Source organism: Cinclus cinclus, chromosome 2 (assembly GCF_963662255.1).
Source record: "Cinclus cinclus chromosome 2, bCinCin1.1, whole genome shotgun sequence".
Lineage (NCBI taxonomy): Eukaryota > Metazoa > Chordata > Aves > Passeriformes > Cinclidae > Cinclus > Cinclus cinclus.
In genome coordinates, this window is record NC_085047.1 from 107,812,051 (window position 1) to 107,832,752 (window position 20,702).

At 36.0% G+C, this 20,702-nt stretch overlaps 1 protein-coding gene across 2 annotated transcripts in view; it reads right to left on the reverse strand.

Moving 5' to 3' along the window:
• Positions 1 to 15,390, reverse strand: part of DMD (dystrophin) — a 767,992-nt gene extending 752,602 nt beyond the window's left edge. For both annotated transcript variants that reach the window (XM_062488103.1, XM_062488102.1), the window contains exons 1-2: positions 15,218 to 15,390; positions 6,809 to 6,927 (exon numbers count right to left, since the gene is read on the reverse strand). In XM_062488103.1, coding sequence (XP_062344087.1) covers positions 6,809 to 6,927; positions 15,218 to 15,378 — 280 coding nt within the window. In that variant the 5' untranslated portion in view covers positions 15,379 to 15,390. The remainder of the gene's footprint in view (positions 1 to 6,808; positions 6,928 to 15,217) is intronic.
• Between the last annotated feature and the right edge of the window lie 5,312 nt (positions 15,391 to 20,702).

Consider the following 20,702-nt stretch of genomic DNA (forward strand, 5'->3'; position numbering starts at 1 on the left):
CAAAACTAATTTCATTCTCTGTGTGGATGCATGAGAAAATAATGCTGCTATAACTGATTTCTTCTCAGTTGTCTTCCATCAGTGATTATTTTGAGCAACCAGCTACTATGTACACAGTTCCAAAAAGCTTCATTCATTAAATTACAGAGTTGAAAAAGCATGCTTAATTCTAGTCTAAAGCATGGATTATGGGCATATCAAGTCCCAGAATAATACATACATGAGAAATTTGACAAAGAAAAACTCTAGATTGAACCTTGGTTAGCATTCAAACTTTAATATTTTAACATTCTTACAGAAGAGATTTATCTAGGAAAATAAAAACAAACCAACTAACTAACTAAAACACAGTATTATTAGTGAAAGAAAGAAAACTACACACATTGGGATGTGGAGGCAAAGAGACCTATGTGATTGTCAGAGCAGACCAGCTACTACAATTTGCCAGTGCCCTGAGGCACTGTAACTGTAGAATATTTACACAAAAAAATATTTTATTTTGCCAAGTTCTTTATAACAGCAAATCAAACAAATCTCCTCGATAAAAATAAAAACATTAAAAAAAAAAGCAAGGTAGAGAACTGCAAATTCCCAGGTAGCTGAAAGACCATGCAATAAGTGGGAAATGGTTTGCTTCAGCAAGACCAGGAAGCTACTTTTAGAAGCAGTTTTAGATGTAAAGCAAAGGAGTATTTAGAATACTGCCTTGTTTTTTGGGTTTTTTTTAATGTATCTATGCTTGGGGACGCAAGGTGGCAATGTGCTAAATCCAAAGCTTTTGAAAAGCAAAAATTGTCAAAAAAATAGGCTCACAGCACGAATACCTCTGCATTCTTTATAGTAGCTGCAACACCCAGTCTGCTGCTTCTCACCTTGGAAGAGACTGAACAGGAGATCTAGCTCAGAAATGACAGGAGACATTTCAGTACCTCATCCAAAATTCCCTCAGCATCATGTGAAGTGCAGCTGTGGTCAGTGATGCTTATCAATTTAAATAACATTGTTGCAAGTTCAGATATGGTTTTACAGAAATGTAATAGTACGTCTGAATTACACTGTCACTAAAAACTCAGGATGAATATGACAATCGTCTGGAAATACAAGGATACCTATTCTCTGTTCGTTACACGAATACTACCCCTACTTTTATTCACAAAATTTTTTATGTGTGGCACCACTGTTAGATTCTCCACATAGTTCACATTTCTATGCATTTATGCTTAGCTAACCATCACTGAATTACTTACATTTGCAACTGCAATATAAGGTTACTATAGAGATCTTTATAATTCCAAGTTCAGTACTTTAAATTATATTATAAGCTGCACACCCTTTGTAATAGAAGGTCTCACAATTCCTTTTGTGTCATATGTGCCCCACTCCAAAGTAAATCACATCCTGATAAGAGGAAGGACCTGTTCTGTCCTTAAGTCTCTTGATACTGTACCCTTCAAGCCATTTATTTTCATGGAAATCTGTAAAATTTACTGATTGTTGAGTCATCTCTTGTTAACTCAGTTGCTCACAGGTTAAGGAAACAGTAATAAATCTACTCACAGATATGGAAGATTGGGCTTTGATAGTGTCTAGTGAGTTTACTATTTTTGTTGACTCTTTCTATTTGTTTAAGGCTGCAAAGAAAAAGCAGAACTTTCACCTTAACACTGGGTAAAAAAGAAATGCAGTTTAATCCTGAGGACAAATATTTGTCAAAATAAAGTGCAGAGTAAAATATTACAACAATAGACAGCAAGCATTTGGAAAACGTATGTATCACAAATTTATTCATATAGGTTCACCCTTCCCACTGTTAGTTCTGAAGGTATTTCCATAGACCTGCTCTGGTCCTGCAGTTCATATCTGTGCTACAAACTAAAGACAAAGCTTGTGATGTGACTTGATGGCATATTCAGAACTACAACTAAAAACTGAAATTTGCTGACAAACAGTAAAGCCATAGTTAAAGGGTTGTGATGTTAACGCTGCACTTTTTATTGTGAATCCTGCAGATTTTCTTATTTAACCAAACCCTTCCCATCTTTGCAAACCAAAAGGAGCCTTAAGAAAACAACACTTAAGTTTTATTTTCTAACCATTATAAGATTTTTCTGCAATTTAATAATGATTTCTAGGCTTGAGACAGTACATTTTTTTTTTTTTTACTACTCTTAAAAGCATGATAACAAATGTAGCTCTTATGACTTGTATTTCTCCTGCACTTAAAAAATATATCCCCCCACCTTGACACTGTACTGGGCAAAACATGGTTAAATTTTAGGACAGAATAGAAAAAAACCCCAAACTTCTCATAATCCCTTGGAATAAGACATATCAGCAAGGGTACTAAAATGAACTAAAGATCAGTATTACAACTGCATACAACTTCTGAGTGAAGACACCGTTAGCAACATCGTGAACTACAGTGCTGAGAAGTTTTCTTGCCTCTTCTCTGTGTCCCAGTATTATGGTAGAATCCATTACTATTGAGATACAGAAGGAAGTTTAGATCAAACAAAACAGTTATCAAATGCAAACCTGTCTGAATCTCATTATCACTTAATAATGGTGCCAAAAACTCATCATCAGTGCAAATTAAGGAAAAATAAGGAAAATATGACTGGGATGGAGTAAATGAGGGGTTTTGGGGATATATATATATATATTTTTAATCAGGCTACATGGAAGCATAAGAAACTGGATAATTACCTAAAATAAGACAGCAGAAATTATATAACTTCATAGGCTATTTATTATTGGGCTAGTACAAACAAGCACAAGGCCCAGGAAAGTGACAGCAGGGAAAAGTTCATTAAACCAAGAATCAGATGTTCACTACTAGAAGAAAACACACAAACACTTCTGCTACTCAGAGCACTAGCATTCAGTTGTTGTAAGAGGAAAGAGGACAGCTCAGATCTATTCCTAGTTTCTGAGAGATCACTCCCTACTTTTCCTCAAAAGGTCCTTCTGCTCCAGTGTGGCATGAGTATTTTATGGCAAAGTAAAATATAAATGCCATTATACAGTAATGGCAATAACATTTCTGTAATTTAACTAATAAGTGTAATATTTTATAGTTTTACTATATTTTTACTACTTTTAGTAAACTTTATTTCAATATTTTCACTATATTTACAATATTTTATTAATACTGTAATATTACTAATAACATGTAACTTATGTGTTGATGACCACCGCACATGTAGCTGCTTTCTTGTCCTATTCCTTGCTTGGTTAAAATCTTTAAAGATGTTCCAGAAAAAGTGAACCTACAATAGGCAACATAATAGCCTTTAGTATATTTTCTGAAGTTTGTTTGTGAAGATGGGAATTGTGTTCCTCCACAAATTCAGTACAGATAAGTTTACAAAGAACCATTTGCTTAAAATTACATGCCCAGGTTGATAGACATTCTTAAAAGATGCAGAACTAATCTTAACAGCTTGATCAACCATTTAAGCTTTAATGAAAATTGAAGTTACAGATATCATCATCACTTAGTTAATTTGCTTATGACAGTTTAATTCTCTTGCCAAAATTGTCTTAAGTCAGCTCATACCAGCAAGGATAGGAAATATCTTCATCACTAATTGATGCTGAGGTGCAGCAATAGCTTAAAATGAGTGTGAAACATAAGGAAAAATTTAGAAAAGTGTTCAGAGGTCGTTATTTATAACAAAAATACTCTAAATTCAAGAGAACGAAGAATAACAACCTGAACTATTTACACTGAAAATAATCAACTTAAATATTTTCTAAAATGGGCAAGTAAAATTTGCATCCAGAAAACCACAGTTATCCTTAGTTGTATCAAAACTAGTGGAGTTATTATTAATAATAATAATAATAAAAAAAATAAAAATACACAAAACTGTGGTAGAAGTTTTCCATATACTAGCTTTGCCATTCAAATCTGACCAGAAATCAATATATAAACAATCTGGTTTGGGTAACTAATGTTTGGCAGCAAATACTAGTTTTGAGCAAGCAAAACAAAATATGTATTATTTGAAAGGATCACAGAGAACATTATTAAGATTTAAAATATTTTACCTGCATAATCATAAATGCCTTATGACAGAAGGTCACTAGGAATTTTATTGGGATACTTCACTATAAAAAACTCAATTGGCAAACACATTTTTTTTCTTTTGAATATTGCCCACTAATATATAGGTCTTTAGCAACTTTCTTCTAAACAAAACCTTACAGCATCTACCAATTTCCTCTACCTGATCTTGCATTTTCCTCTTGTTACCTTTATTACTCTACAGGAGGAAAGTACTAAAGTAATGACCACCAGACAGACATTTAAACCTACTTACATTTCACTCAATGACAGGATTCAATCAAAAAGACCACAAATATATTGGGTTGGAGGGGACTTAGTGAGATCACTGACCCCAATTACCTGCTCCTTTCAGGACTTCCTAAACCCTGACACAAAAAAAAATATTCCTAGTAGCCAGTTTAAGTAAGGACAACAGCAGGAATGATAAATCTCTGCGTGAATCCAAAACCAATCCAGATACAAAACTTTAACTTACACAATATAGCTTTTACAAGAAATAGCTAGACGTTAATTGTCTTCATCACTTTGATGACTGAGACAGATTAAATTCTGAAAAACGTTTTAAAAGCTGCTCATGGGATAGACTTAAAATATCAACAATTTTAGTAATAAACTGACTATTTCTCATGGAACAGACTTTAGATATCAGCAACTTCAGAAACAAGCAAACTTCAGAAATAACCTAGAAAACCAGTTTGGCTGAGTACAAATATTTACTTTTCAAAATCTAGTTGTTAAGACAGAGTTCCTAGATCTCTATTTCAACATGTATCAATCATCAGTAATTTCAGGACACAAAAACCCAAACCTTTTCTTTCTTGACTACTACATTGGTTGTAGAAAAGTAGGCCTTTACTGAATATTGGTTTCCTTTCTACTTCATATTTTCAAAATCAAGACCCAAGACATTTAAGGATAACTAAATTTTAAAGTGTTCACAAATTACACAGGTACTGTTTTGACAGGTATTAAATTACATGAAAATAATGTTTCACCACTGCATACTCCATTCTATTGTAAAACATTAGCATTTTGCAGCCAGAGAAGAGAGTGCTTTTACACAATATGGTGTTCGGAGATATTTGAGTACCTAATTAGGAGAACTGATAAATATATAATGTAAAATTACAGAAAGAATACTCGCGAACCTTCAAACAAGATTCCTCCCTTGCATGCATGCCAGAAATTCTGGGTTTTAATCTAGAAATAAATTTACTATCACAAACAAAACAGTTATCGATCCTCATATTCATGTTTTCAAATAGGTGCAAAATGTACTTTTCCTTTGGAAATGTTCATAAAGAGAAAAAAGAAATAGGTGGCTGATTTACAACACTGAATAACAAATAATTACAGCAGACATTTGGAAGAACACCAATGTTTAAGAGTTTTTTTCAGTTGTTGGCTAAACAATGGCAAGTGTCTTTGCCAAAACCAGAATAAAATGTGTAATCAGAAGTGACTCTTGCATAGAGAAAATAACTTATTCACTAATCTATTTTAAGAAAAAAGATTAACCAATTATAGAAAACACTGTGACTACATCGATTCAGTTGCACAACTCACTTTTCAATTCCAATCTCATTCAGAGTTTACAAGTTCAATCCCATGCTTTAGCAAGTAGAAAACCTCTTTTCGTCCAGTGGTTCACCAAAACTGAGTTCTAGAAATTAAAGAGTGTCCTAGGCAAGAAATGCTGTGCCATTCAACTACATATATTTTCAATATTTCTCCTAGGAAAATACATGGGTTACAAGCTTATTACTCAACAACTGAGACATGTCCAAATATATTTAAACATTAAGAGACTAAATGCTATCTTGAAATGTATTTTTTGCATTTTGTTAAATACTAGTTCTTTCCATGGAAAACTCACCATGAATGAGTCACTGAGAAGAGCAAAAACATATAGAAGACTTCATCTATAAGTGGCTTAATAGAAAATTTCATGAAAATACAGTAGAGGTATAATTGCATGGGAAAAAATGTGGTATATATACACAAGCACACATATATATAATACAACAGCTGTTCCAAATGCCTTGGAGCAAAGAAAGTTTTAGGAATGTCCTTGGAGGGAAAATTACTAGTCTGTCAGCATTGTAGAAACTACATCAGAATATATAGAAATGTACAAAATTCAAGGGAACACGTGAAAAAAAAAGAGAAACCTTTCAAATATGACTGTTTAAGGATGTATAAAAGATATTCAAGGTAAAATAGGCAATCTTATTACAGCTAACATTAAATGACAGTGATATGAGATGTCATCCTGATAAAATTCCAATATATAGAGAAACAGGTCATACTTAAAAATATGACTATGTAATGTTTGAATACATGTTTTGGATATATATTATAAGGTAATTTGAACTCAAGGTCTTCCCAGAAGAGATAAAAGCTGCAGATACTCTAAATCTTCAAAAGAGAAATCAACAGCTTTCTGCGATGCCTCCAATGCAGTGCACACACATTAAAACTCTGGTCCCAAAGCTAAAAAAAAATTACAGCATGTACATATAGGCAGCTTTATGCTATTTCAATAGGGCACACATAGCACTGAAAGTAAAGTATTTTGCATCAATTTATGATTTATATCACAAAACGTTAAATTCTTGTGCCAAAAAAATATTAAAATTAGTTTATCACCAAAAGCGTAGCAAAACTGTTTTTCAACTAAAAGAAAAAAAAGAAAAAAGCAAAAAACAAACACCAAACAGCATCATTTCTACTAACCTTCAGGATCAAGCAGTTTCTCTATTCCCAGGTGTTGCCTGGCTATGTTGAATGCGTGGTCTAATCGTTGTACTGGTGACTGCTGAGAAGCAACAGTGTTCCAATCAAATAGGTCTGGTCTAAAGTAAAAATTATAAGAAGAATAAGTTTCTTATTTTTTAGTCTTAACATTTACTCATATATTTCTAAAACTAAGCATCAGCATCAACTTTTTTATTTTTGTAATGAAAGATAGTGTTAATTGGCCCTGGGACTAACGAAGATCAGTTTCTAATGGTTTTGTATTCTATTCTCACCCATGTCCACTAAAATCACATTGCCTATATTTCTTATTTTTCACCAAGTCCCAACAACCTACAACCTCACAGCCCTGGACCACTGCTGCTCTCCCCCACGGCCCTGGGCTCCTGTCACTGCCCACAATGCCCCCAGCACACTGGCTCCTTCATTCCAGTCCCCAGGAGCGCTTGAGAGGGAAGTTCAGGTGCTGTGGCCATGCAATCAGGACTGCCATGTACAGGACAGAGCTGCTGAGGCCATCTGGGGACCTTCCTCCTTTCCCCAGCTACCAGTCTTTCACTTCAATTTGTATTTCTATGAGTGCAACTGTTTCCAAGATTACCAGCTCACTGTTGCATCAGATTGAAATTGGTCAACGGGTTAAAAAATTCATAGAATCATAGAAACATTTGGGTTGGGAAACACCTGTAAGAACATAGAGTTAAACTCTTATCCTAACACTGCCAAGTCACAATTTACATGTTCTTACAGGAAAAAAACAGAATGACCAAAACTGAATTATAGCTCAGATGCACAGTCTGAGACCTTGTATTAGCAGCTGCACTATTCGCAGTTTAAATAATGTTAGTACAGACCAATCTTTGGCTTTTCATCTGAGACTTATCCATTAGGAAATCAGAATTTATTATCAGGCACTCTGGAGAAATAAAGTTTAATCAAATACCTTGTAATTACTGTGCATGTAATATGAAGAAAAACAACTACGCTATTTGTGACTTCAATACAGTGCTGTAAATCAGAGGACATTTAAACGTATAATTTCAATTAAAGATAAATCAAGCACATTATTTACACCATTTAAATTTTGTAATTAATGACAGATTTTCTCATATTTTTATTAATTTTAGGAGTTAGTTTTAAATAGTCACCTTAGTTATAATAAATGGAAAAAATGTCCACTACATCATATTGTAATACTGTCAAGAGAGTAAAGTTAAAAATGCCCTTTACCTACCAGTTATTCTCCAGTTATATACCTTTTCTGTCCTATGTTTTCTGAGGGGAGTGATTTACATAGTAGCAACTAAGTTATTCTAAGTTATTTTGCTCCTCTCTGCATAGGTGCTTAACTATTAGAGTTTTCTCCTTCCCACATGCAGAATAACTCCAACATACTAATGAATGTTCATATTAAATCTGGCTGAGGACAAGGTAAAAAAGTGGGAGGAAACATAGGTAGTAATCTTTGGGTTTACTCATGGATGGATTAAGTCTATGATCCATAGACTGGTTTGTGTACTAAAACACAGACATGCAAAATGCACACTATGTGTACATAATTGGTAAAAATATTTTTGGCCATTCTCCTTTAACTGGGGATGGAGCTACCATTGTTCATTGCAGTCTACAGGATGCTGTGTTTTCAATGTACAGATAAATAGTGTTCAGTGCAAACCAAGCATGACTGGTGTGTATGTGTGCTTACACAAAAACAACACCTTCTCTTTTTCCCTTCACTCTACCTTCCCCAAACTGGGGGGAGGGGAGGGGACATAACCAGGACAGGTGACCCAAACCAGTAAAAGGGATACTGGCATATAACTTGCTTAGCCATAAATAGCTGGGTAAAGGAAGGGAGTGAGGTTCAGGGCTGTTTGTCTGGAAAGGTGCCTCCTGCTTCAAGCGTGGCTGGGCATCACTTACTGCCTTTGCATTGCTTGTTTTTCTATTCGTCTTTCCTCCATGCATTAAAGGAGTTTTTATTTTGACTCAAGAGTTTTCTTGCTTTCATTGTTCCTGTTCTCTTCCCTGTGCTGGGGGAACAGGGGGTGAAGCAAGCAAGTGGCTGTTGGGTGCTCAGCTGCTGGCTGGGGTCAAGACACCACACCCCTATAGCTTATTCTGCAAGCACACGGATATTATTCACATCCTTCTCTACAGATTTAACACTAGGCATAGGATGCACAAGCTCACACAGAAAATTTAGCTAAGAGAACACTGCAGTAACCACAAAACTGTCTATTTTGACTGTCTTAAATTTGGCAATGATGTGTTGTATTCATACTACATAGACTAGACTGTAGAAAGATTATTTGGTAAGAAAAGCCTTCAGGATGAGGAGAGGAAAGAATTGTATCCAAGGGGCTACCTCCCCCTCAGTTTTTCTTTTTTCCCTTTTGTGTTTCTCTTTTAATTTGGCTTAAAGGTCTAAGCACAACTGCAATACTTGGAGCAGCCCACTATCTTCACATACTCATTTCTTGTTTGGTGATACAATATTTTATATACGGAACATACTTTTAATCAGTCAGGATTCCACCGGGCAAGAACATGAATATTTAAATTGTTCCTTGAGGAATGTCACAATATTGTCTTAGCCCTCCTGAGAAAACCTCTGTCATCATTGATAATATCTTAGATAGTCAACTTCATCCAGCTTTTCAGGTCTATAATCCAGGAGGAGATTTTCAAGTTAACCTACCTAGGCAGTCTAAAATTATTATCATGATGTCCGTAGAGGTAAGACACCCAGTATAAGACACACAGCATTTGTGGTAGCTTGTTTTGTGGTTTTTTGTTTGTTTTTCTTTTAAAAACCAAACAATTCAATTTCAAACAATAGGTCTTAACACCTCAGCTGAATTTGCATAATGCCAGTGTAGAGGAGATGCAGCATCTCTCTCCACTCATTGCAGATGGCAAAAATCTGAACCCTCTGAGACAAAGTCAGAAGAGAATTAGTAAGTTTTAGTGTATCACTTCCAAATATCTTATCAATTTGTTTAGTATTGCACATAAAGACAACACAGATTCAAAGACAACTTACAAGTATATGGCCACCTACTGCAAATCAGCTCTGATAAGTGCCTATTTAATTAAAGTAAAAATAAATTTAAAAAGCTCTTTCTACTCCAACAGCAATTTAACTTTCCAGATTTTCCCTTTGTTGAACAATTATGTTGCTACACACATTTCAGTAGCTCTATTGCTAGAATAACAGTGACATAATGTCAGCTTGAAGCGTCAGCTTCTCAGTGCTATGTGTCAGGATGTTTCATTAGGTGTATTTATGTGGCAATACTGCCAAGTGTGATTGTGAGAAATATTATAGCCTAGAAGATTAATAATTGTGGCAAGTGGAAAATGGCTTTTGAAAATCCCTGAAACAGCATTGAAACTGATTTTCAAATTGCAACTCTTATTAGCTTTCTAAGGAGTTTTAAATACAGGAGTGAGAAGGTAGGAAACAGTAAAGGAAAGAAATTAAATGGAATGCTGATTCTCTGCCTTCATTTGTCCTCTCCATATTGTTCAAATAATATCAATAGAAACGAAATTTATTCTTGTATCTGCAGTTTGGGTCTTGTCTGAAAGGGAGCTAACCAAAGGAAAAATAACTAGCATGTCTCACTCCTCTTCTTGAACAGTACAACCATATGCATTTTCAAAGAATTAGAATTAAGTAGAACATGCTGAACTTTATCTAGCTATTCACCAATCAGGTCAAACAGCACTGGTCTTGTATTAGTTCATGACAATGCCATGGAGAGCCAAAATTGAAAGAATTGTTGGCTTCAGCAGAGAACTTTACATAGTAAAAATCAAAATTTCTATTAAACAGAAGGTAATTTTTGTACCAACAGCTCTTTCATATCATTAGCAGTTCCTAAACAATAAAAAAAAGGGGGGAAAAAAACCCTGAAATTTTTCCAAATGCATTTTCAAGAAAAATAAAGTAAAAAAGACTCTCTACATCCCCTCTGAACCCCAGCTACATACCTTAAAACAGAACTAGTTCAGCCAGAGTAAGAAAATTTAATCTGGAGTACAACATGGACAAACAAATCCTGACAGACCTCTACATAGAAATGAAAGTTGGGGATAAGACAAGCAACAGTTTTCCATTATTGCATGCAGAAAATAGGCACCATTAATTTATAAAATTTACCATCTCCACTTAAACAGAAAAGCTCTGTGCTTATTGCTTGAGCATTTTATACAAGAAAATCTTGTACATGTCTTTAGAACTCTCACAATTAACAAATGTCAGGACAGAGTAACTTATCCATAACCTAGTAATTTGATAAAAAAGGGATTATTTTCATACCTCTTCGTCTCACTATTTTTGCTTTTACTTTTCCTGTAAACTACTGAAGAATTTTTTTTTTTTTTTTTTTTTTTTTTTTTGCTGTTATCCAAGGACCTCTTTTTTAATGTCCTTTTCCTTCCCTCCTCACTCTAACTCCCTGAAGCAGGAACAGCTGCAGTGAAGAGCCCATTTGTAAAGCAGCCACGTCGCCTAAGTTCAAGTATCTTAAAGAAGCAAGGAGGAAGATAATGAATGCCACCTGTTCTCATTTCAAAATCCTGATTACAGGGCCATGGGAGAAAAGAAAAAGAGCCCCGACGAAGTTAGGGGAAAGAGATAAGGCTCTCTCTGATATCCACCTGGAAGAAAAAGATTAGAAGAAGTAAATGGGGAAAGGTCTTTGTGATCTGGAGCTTGAAAAAGGGGGAATTTCAATTGTAGAAAGACTGACCTCAAAATATTTTAACTTCTTTATATTCCTAGGGTGATGATGCCACTCCACAGCTGCTGCCTTGTTTTTTTCAGTTCAATGCAGAACATACCATTCAAGAGATCATGTGCCAAGCTTATATCCTGAAAACTCACACTCTGGGCTCACTAATGTGCCCTTGGAGATTTTCTGGGTGACCTGTGTTCCACTGCTTCTTGCACTCAGTATTGAAAGCAGCTGCTAAACAGTCTAAATATCCATGGAGACAGACATGGAATTATCCATGGTAATCACAGACATGGGAAAATCTATCTCAAGTAACCCTTTTATAAAATGACAGGTACAGAGCATTAGAAAAATCTGATCCAATCAAAATAGTAAGCTGAAAGCTAGGGATTGGTGGGTTAAAAGACTATGAGAAATAAAACTTCCAACTACCCTCAAAGGATACTATCTGGTCAGCAATTCATGATGTTCTCTTAGTTTATCTCAATCCCTTTAAGGACATGCTTTGAAAATTCATCCAGATGCAAATTTCACATTACTGTCTGAACCTCTTAAAAAAAAAAAAAACAAAACTAAACTACAAACCAAAACAAAAAACCACCTGTTCATCACTGAAAACTATATAAGATAAATGAAAATATTACTATCCATAAAAGAAAGGGATTGGTTTGAAAAATAAATAACTTTAATGCTACCACAAAATCTATTCTCACTTCCAGAGAGTCCAAATATTATGGAGAAACTTTGGGTCACATCACTCTCTCAGTGTTGGAAAGATTTTTGGTGTTTGGGGTTTTCTGTTGGGTTTTGGAGGTTTTTTGTTTTGTTCTTGGTTTTTTTTTTTTTTTGGAGAAGCCTATGAATAGGCTAAAACTGGGGAAAAGTGCACACACCAGGCACCAGGTCCATTGTATGAATAAAGTATCATACCTGATTTTCAAACTATAGCTATCCTTTCTTATGACTAACTCTGCTTCCATTCCTGTCAATGCAGAGGAATAAAGTGAGAGGATGAAAGGAAAAAAAGAAGAGAGCATCTGGACAAAACGTTATGGAGAACAAGGAAATAGACAAGAAAGAAATGGAACAGGAGAACTGGAGAAATAAGGAATTCTGAAAAAAAAACTGGGAAAATTGAACAGAGACGAACAGAGGAGCTATATTCAGAAGTGTGTGTCATCAGAGCATTTATCATTCTATGTAAGTAAATCACAAAATATTTATAAAGCATAGGATGTGTGAGACACCAGGTTTCTGTGAGAATTCATGTAAATCACTCTTGGACAACTTTTCTTCGGTGTATATTCAAACTGTCTTCTTAGGCACTAAATCCAAGACACTATGACACCCAATAAGTCTCTAATGTACCTGCATCTTAGAGTGATTGAATAAGGCTCCTTAGAGAAGAGGTGTTTTTATTATTATGGGATAGAGTGAGGAGCTCCCGAGCACTGAATGTCCTAGTGTACCTATTTAAACAGATTCCATCTAGAATCTTGAAGGACAGTTCAGTGCTCCCACACGCTAAACATGAAATGCAAAGTCTACAAAAATCAATCATTGGTTCATCTTAAAAATTACTGCATCAGGGATTTGGAGGAAATGAGAAAATGAAACTTTTGCAGAGAGCTCAGTGACTGAAGTCCAGAAGATGACTGGTGTGTCTTGGAGACTTGCCTCTGGGAATCTGACTGAGCACACACTATTTCCCAGATAAGTGCAGTAACTACTAGGCAAGATACAAGACTTCTGTGGAGTAATTCTTCACTTCCATTGAAAATAGGCTCACTGCGCAGAAAGCTATGCATGATTTACGGCAGCAGACAGAAGAAGAGTAAAAGAAGTTCAACTTTTGTAGCCCTGAATTACAAAACCTGAATAAATTGCACAAATTCCAGTAAGCGGGAAACGAATGTTCATCTGGTGAATTTTGCACTGAACTGAGCACAGCAGTGCATAAAGTCTGACACAGGACACAGAGATCTGTCTAGACAATCCCAGTGTGTTTTACTGGCAACTGCACTCCCCGGCCTGGGACTGATCCTGAATAAGTTCCTCTGTTCGGACTTCTGAAGCTATTCCTACAGAGAAGGACAAAGAGGAATTTCTGATTATTGATTTCAGACACCAGATATTACATAGCCCTGCAGAGCATGCAATCTGAGTATCCTATGCCCTAATCAGGAAACAGGCAGTCTATCTCTAGGTGGAAAGAAGTTGTGGAAAGAAGACTGGGGGTAAAATCATAGGAAACTGAGAAGTTATATTCAGATCCTAGGAGAGGTTGCAATGGTATGGAAAATGTAGGGAAAAATACACTTGTGGCTCCCTGGATGGAATGTGGTTGGTGTGCTTGAAACCTGTTCAAGGATGATTCCCCACACGGTGGGACTGTTTGTCAGTGTTTCCCTTTGTCTTGGGATTTGAGAGCCCTCCTCACCACCTTGCCCTTATTCTCAGCTGCCACGTGGAGCAGCATGAGGAAACAGTCACCATCTTGTCTTTGTCTGGGGAAGCCACATGTACAGGACCTGCACGGAATGTCTGTCATCTTCTTCTTGTTCTGGCTGCCACAAGGAACTAAGTCAAGGGGGTGACCATATTTTGAGAGAAAAACACCCTCTCTTTTTGTATACTCTTGTTATTATTACTACTGCCGTTGTTGCTGTGCATTTCTTATTCCGTTGCTGTTTGCTTTCAATAAATTGTGATCCCAATTCAGAGTCTGCTTTTGTTTCTCCCTTGCCAGAGGGGGCAGAGGGAAGGGAGTGGTTTATTTGGAGCTTATTTTCTAGATGGTGTTTAAACCACTACACGGTTAAAAAGTTCAACTTCCTAATGATTTGAGAAGTCAACAACCTTGCAGGACAGTTTCCTATAAGAGAGAGCCATAGTAGTAGAAGTTAGGAGGTTTATCATATTGGAAAAAAACCCCAAAACAATCCTGTTTTAGAAGCAGCAGTGGCAAGAACTGAATCTTTTAGATAGATTGACTTGCACCTCTTCCTTTAGCCATGTACACAGAACCTCCAGAGGACTCTGAATCTCTAGAAGGTGGAGTTTTATACAGCATAGACTAGTAGAAGACAGATTCTGAGGGAGGCTAAGAACTCAAATCAGCTGGTGGGATGACATGAAAGGTTCTGAAAACAAAAGCTGCCTTCTACAGCTGTGTCCTTATGAGTCAAATCCATACTTTCAATTCAGCAGCTATGAAAGGTTTTCAACAGACACCACATTTTCCCTCTTTAAGTGCCCACAGGAAAATCTCCTTCTCTCCCTGGCATAACTTCAAGGGCTTAGTTTGGGATCTACTCCTTGCTCTTCTCAAAAGTTTCCAAGCCTGTACTCCTTGATACTATCTTCTTGGTACACACACTGAAACTCCAGGAAAGACTCTGAGCTGTGTTGTGCCCAGATTGTATTTGGTTGTGCTTTGAAAAGCCTTCCCTCCATGAGAGGATTTAGTACAACACAAAAGGCAGCACCCGGATCAAAGCACACAGCTGGTCATTTAAAAGAATGCTGAAACACCCATAGAGGAAGCAGCTAAACTCCCCACAGAACAGATAGACTATCCCCAAGCCCTGTTGCAACCACCTGTCACAAGCTTTCTGGAACAGAGAAAAGCTGTTTTTCCTACCTGTGGCTGTGGAGGAGTGCATTGAAAGCCAATCCATCAGACCAGCTAGTGGTGAAATTGGTAACATTGACCTGTGGGTAACTGCGAGTCGACTGACGGACCCAGCTCAGCAGAATCATCTCGCTGTTTGTCTGCTGCAGTCCAGCCATGATGTTTTTCATTACATCTTTGACCTGCAATAAAAGACAGAATTTGATCAATGACTGAACTTATTAAAAACTGACTATTTCTTTTCTTGAAATGAAAAACCTTCAGTTAAATAAATTTCAACCTTAAAGAAAAAAACCCTAAGTAATTAAAGGATATATTTGTTTTCACAATGTAATGACAGCAATCAATTCTGAATGCTTAAAGACAGCAGCTACTGACATGCACTGAATGCATTCCTCCCTGTGCCACAGGTGAAGTAGGGACAGAGAAGTCACATTTGTTAGCATCACTTGTGGTAACACAGTTCTTTCAAACTAAGTATTTCTCCTTGTGGTTTTCTTTGATCTGGAAATACATCCTTAGTTAATATGACACATTACAGCAAAAATTGCTAAAATGATGAATAGCATTCTTCTCTCATTGACAGAGTTGAAATAGAACAGAGGCAAAATAAATTTCCTCAGTGCACAGTAGATAATGTTTTTGACTTAAAGGTGCAAACTATATTTGCATACATGCACTTGGACAAAAAGCCAATTTCATTGCATGAAAAAGAGTATTGTATATGTTTCGATTTTATTATTTTAATGAAGTTAATATTCTTTATTTTTCCCTAGAGAGAGTTTACCAATCTACAATTACTATTTTACAAAAACCCTAGAGGCTTTTATAAATGTTATCCTGAAGTTTGACATAATGCAGTAGATTTTTTATTTCCTATCAATTTCTTTAGTAAAAGAGCACATAAAACTTCTATTAAGAATTATTTTTCCGCAAAGTAATGACTTTTAACTCATTGCTTTCTCCATATATCTTTTAGAATAGCAGTTCTTTTAAAATATTCCCTAAGATATAATTTAACTATAAAGTTGCTTATTGCTGCTTCTTCACTTAGGGAATATTGCATTTCATTATCATTTTCCCCTTGAATTGCTCTGCCACCAGTATCAGTCAGTCAAAGAATAACATTCAGGGCAGAATCTACTTTATGATAAAGAGTGGACCACTTTGAAACTGTAAAATTGAAAGATAATATGCAGAAGCTGTAATATGAAAGAACAGTCAACAACAATAATTAATTACAGAAAAAACAGGGATAACCTTTTATTGCTGAGTAGGGTAAGTTGCTCACTAGTTGCACAGTTGATTTTCTGAAGATATGAATAACTGAAATAATATCTTGGGTTTGTATGTCAGATGCATATTACCCAAAGGATATCAGTCCCCTTAATTTTCCTTTTGAGAATTAGGAGTAAATATCACTTTATATGTTATTACTTTCTAAGATGGAAGGAGAAATTTATCCTCTCTAAATTTCATGGGATATGTTCCTGAGTTTAATCTTATTTTTCACCAAGGGAAATTAATATCAATTCTGTTAGATAAGAATAAAAGTTTTTTTATAGTTGTCTCCATTTTTACATCAGGAGAAAGAATAAAAAAGCAGAAGAAAATTAGGAAATATGCTCTTTATTTTGCTTCATATGGCTAAGTAGATGTTTTGAATTTATTGACAATATTTTGAGTGCCTTTATTTTTGAGAGATGCCAAAGTAGATATACATAATGCAGCAAGAAGCTGAGACTTGGCCTCTATATTCCCATGCACTTTGACTACTATAAAAATACAGGATCCTGGTGGTTTTTTTCATTAATTTGGATGCTTAAAAAGAAGAAAACTTTTGGAAATCGCATCTATTGTACCAAAGTTAAACAATATGAAAAACTAGAAAATACTGAAGTTACAGTTAAGGAGACTTGTCCAAGCTAAGATTTCCTTGTTCATTGCTCATTTTGTCTTTTATCATATACTTACATTTCCAAGGCAGAGTTTTCTGAATATTATAAGAAAACTCTAACTTCTGAACAATACACATTAGCATTAAGGATAGCTGAATGAATGCAGGAATACCATATTTAGAAACAGAAGGGTTCACAACACAGAATTGATTATGTGTTTGAGCTGATATCAAGCGGAAGGGAGCTGTGTCTATGAACAGAGATGATTAGACAAAATTAGTAAAAAAGTGGGCCACCAGAAAGGCAATTATTCAGATGAATTCAGCTGATGATTCCAAACCCAGCATTCACTTTTGCTTTTTAGCAAATGAATACAAAACAGTTTCAACAGTTTCAACTCACTTTGTTGAGTTAAATATGCTTACAATAGATAAACTTTTGTTCTCTTTTACCTGCATTTCTTTGCAACAGTGAAAACTGTTAAACTTATGTTTTTTGCTACCTCTTAGGGAAAGTCAGACATTTAAAATGCGTTTGGAGTTCTGAGGCCCCTTCCTCTTCAGTGAGAATTGGTGGATAACTCCAATTCTACAAGTGGAGCCACCTTGCCCACCTGAGTGCCCTGGGGGCATTGCCATCCCAGCCCAGCTGGCCCCTTGGCAGCACCATGGCACTCCTTTGCAGGCACAGCACCACACTGGCTGCACGATGGCTGGGTCCTGAAGCAAGATCTGTGCCTGAACACAGGAGTGCTGGATGGGTAAAAAAGAAGATTTTTTGAAGGTTTCTCAGTTAAGATGTACTGCTGGAAAAGTGGCACATAGAGATGTGTTCATGTCAGCCTGAAGAGCTTTTCAGACAAACTCCCTCAGAATCCAGGCTCAAATACTACAGTTATTTCAAAGTGCCTCTGCCTCATGCTGTCAGGGGATGAGTTGACCTCTGCTATTCATTTCTTTGTTACCTCTCCTTTCTAATGCAGTGTATCCTGGCAGGACACAAAGCTTTCAGGTGTAGGAAACTCTGACTTCCAGAGAACAGATATACTTGCTCTTCCTGGGGAATAGACATATGCTAAGGCAATAAGAAAATATTAAAATGTGATAGAAAGGGAGGAAAGGACAATACAGACATCCCTGAAATGGTTTCTGAAATGCCAGGCTGCCAAAAGGAAAACTGTGGACAGGAGAACACTCTTACTCTTGTCACCACGTGAAGGCAGTGGCCAAAAGCAGCACAGCCAGCCCTGGCTCACAGCAGCAATGGAACTTTGATCTTCCCCCTGTAGGGCCATGTCCTGGAATCTGGGCATGTGTGGCAGAGTGTGTAAGAGGACAAGAAACACAGCATGATCTCAGGGTCACACTGCATCTCTTTCACCTAAAACCAGCACGCAGGCACGTAACATTTTGTAAGACTGGCACTTGGCTTCAGTATGCCAGACCCTAGAGAAGAGGGAGGGAAGAGATAATCCAAAAAGAAAACAGTTCTCAAAGCAAAAATTTTTCATTTTTCTTAATAAAATAGGAAACCTACATCTCCCTGACAGAATTATTTAGCATGTTTTTTTACTTGCTAGATTTCAAATATTCTGACTGCATAGATTACATTTTTATAGCTAGAACCACTAAACTCTTTCCAAGTACATTTGATAAAACACTTTTAAGAACATTTTCATAGATATTCAAGACACCTATCAAAGTAAAGGATATTCTTTGTTCATTGATTCAAGGTGGATTGACAGAAGTATTTCATTTCCATAATCCAAAATCGAAATTAAGTAAAATGGTAATTCATATTCAAATACCAATGAGCACAATAACACTGATGCTTTTAATAAGCCTTCAAATGAGGCTGACAGGATGGTGAAATGCTCCACTCTTATAATTATTTTTGTATAGATCTTTTATGATTTTTCCCAGACAAAGTCAAGATTTGAGCCAAATATTTTTTGCTAGGGGTTTTCTTTCATGTTTTATATGAAAATAAATTCACTCCTAGAAACATAACAAAACAATTACACACTGCAATATAGGATGTTTTTCCACTCTTAGGAGAGTTTATCAAATATAACAGTTCAGAAATTAATAGTTTTCCTCCGTTTTTACTTAATGCTACTTAATCCTAGTGCTGCAGTGAGGCTGGGATCACAGAGCTGTGAGAAGGAGAGCAGCAGCTTCAAGAAAATAGAGTCTGATGGATTCAGTACTATAAAGAGCTTTGGCATCAACTCAGAACAATGGCTCCATTTTAGGGAAACTTTTAATAATAATTTGAATAAAACAGGCTATATAAGAAAGAACACAATCACCACAGGGGATAAAAAAGCCGTGATATTTCCACTGCACAGAGATGAGAGTGGCAACAATGCATCAAATCCTGTCTGCTGCAGTGCCTCTGCCACCTCTACCCCTGCCTGTCCTCGATGGGACTGCTGGTATCCATTTGGATTGGCACTGCCATTATTCCTTTCATGATTCTTTCTTCTACCATTTTTTTAAAAAAAACTGTTTTCACACAAAGAGATTAGGATTGCTGTAAGAGACCATCATGTTGTCATGCATAAGTACAGTTGTGTCCTTAATGTGGTCCTGGCTGCAGGACATGAAACTGTAAAAACTTCTTGCCTGTTCATCTACAACACCACAAGTGTTCACAGAAAAAAACTATCTCATATCTTTTTTGTCTGTTATTCTTTGTTTTAGATGTAGACGGATGGATTTTCTCTAAGTGACTCTTCTCAGGATCTGCAAAATCAGGATTGCACCAAACACAAATTACACAAGTATCCACTAAATCAAATAGCCTGTGTATCCCTTTCCATTTGTCTTTAGGCCTTCCACAGTCTACAAACAAATATAGTGATCTTGGTACTTTACCAAGCTGACACAAGTGGTAGATAAGTTTGGTGGCCTTGTCTCTGTATGAACAACTTAACTGTGTTTTAAGCTGTTTCTTATCAGGGACAATCTGTGATAAGCAAAACAATAGGAAATAAAATTTCTGAAGAAATTTAAAGCTGTGTTTCACCATAAGTTCTGTCAGTATGTAAGATATTACATATCTACCTATAAACAGGGCAGAACAATCACAAGCATATTCCAGATCATAAAATTAACCTCAAAATTTGAAAGAAAGTCTGAAAAAGAACAGGTTATCTCCACAGAGCTGTAAATCAGCAAGTTTACTTTGAGCTCTTCCAACGCTTTGAGGGAAATAGGCAACAAATGAATGGCTCCTGGGTGTTTTGTTTTGTTTTGTTTTTTAAGGAGAAAAGCCAAAATATAAATCTGACATTTTATAATTATTTTTTAAAATTACTCATCATTAAGCAAAAGGAACAGGGTTATTATTTAATAATGGCTTCTTGTTGCCAATCAGGTTTTAGGTACTCTTCAGAAAAATAATTAAAATTCTAGCCAAAATAGAATCTTATTTACAGAAATTTGAATAAAAAGAGAAGCCCAGAATGTGCAGGTCACTCTCATTACTTCATGACAAAATAAACACAGCAATGCCAAACTTATTTTTGCCTTTTTGCTTTTATATATTCTCATATATTTGTAGCTCTGTAGCCTATTATTGCATAACAACAT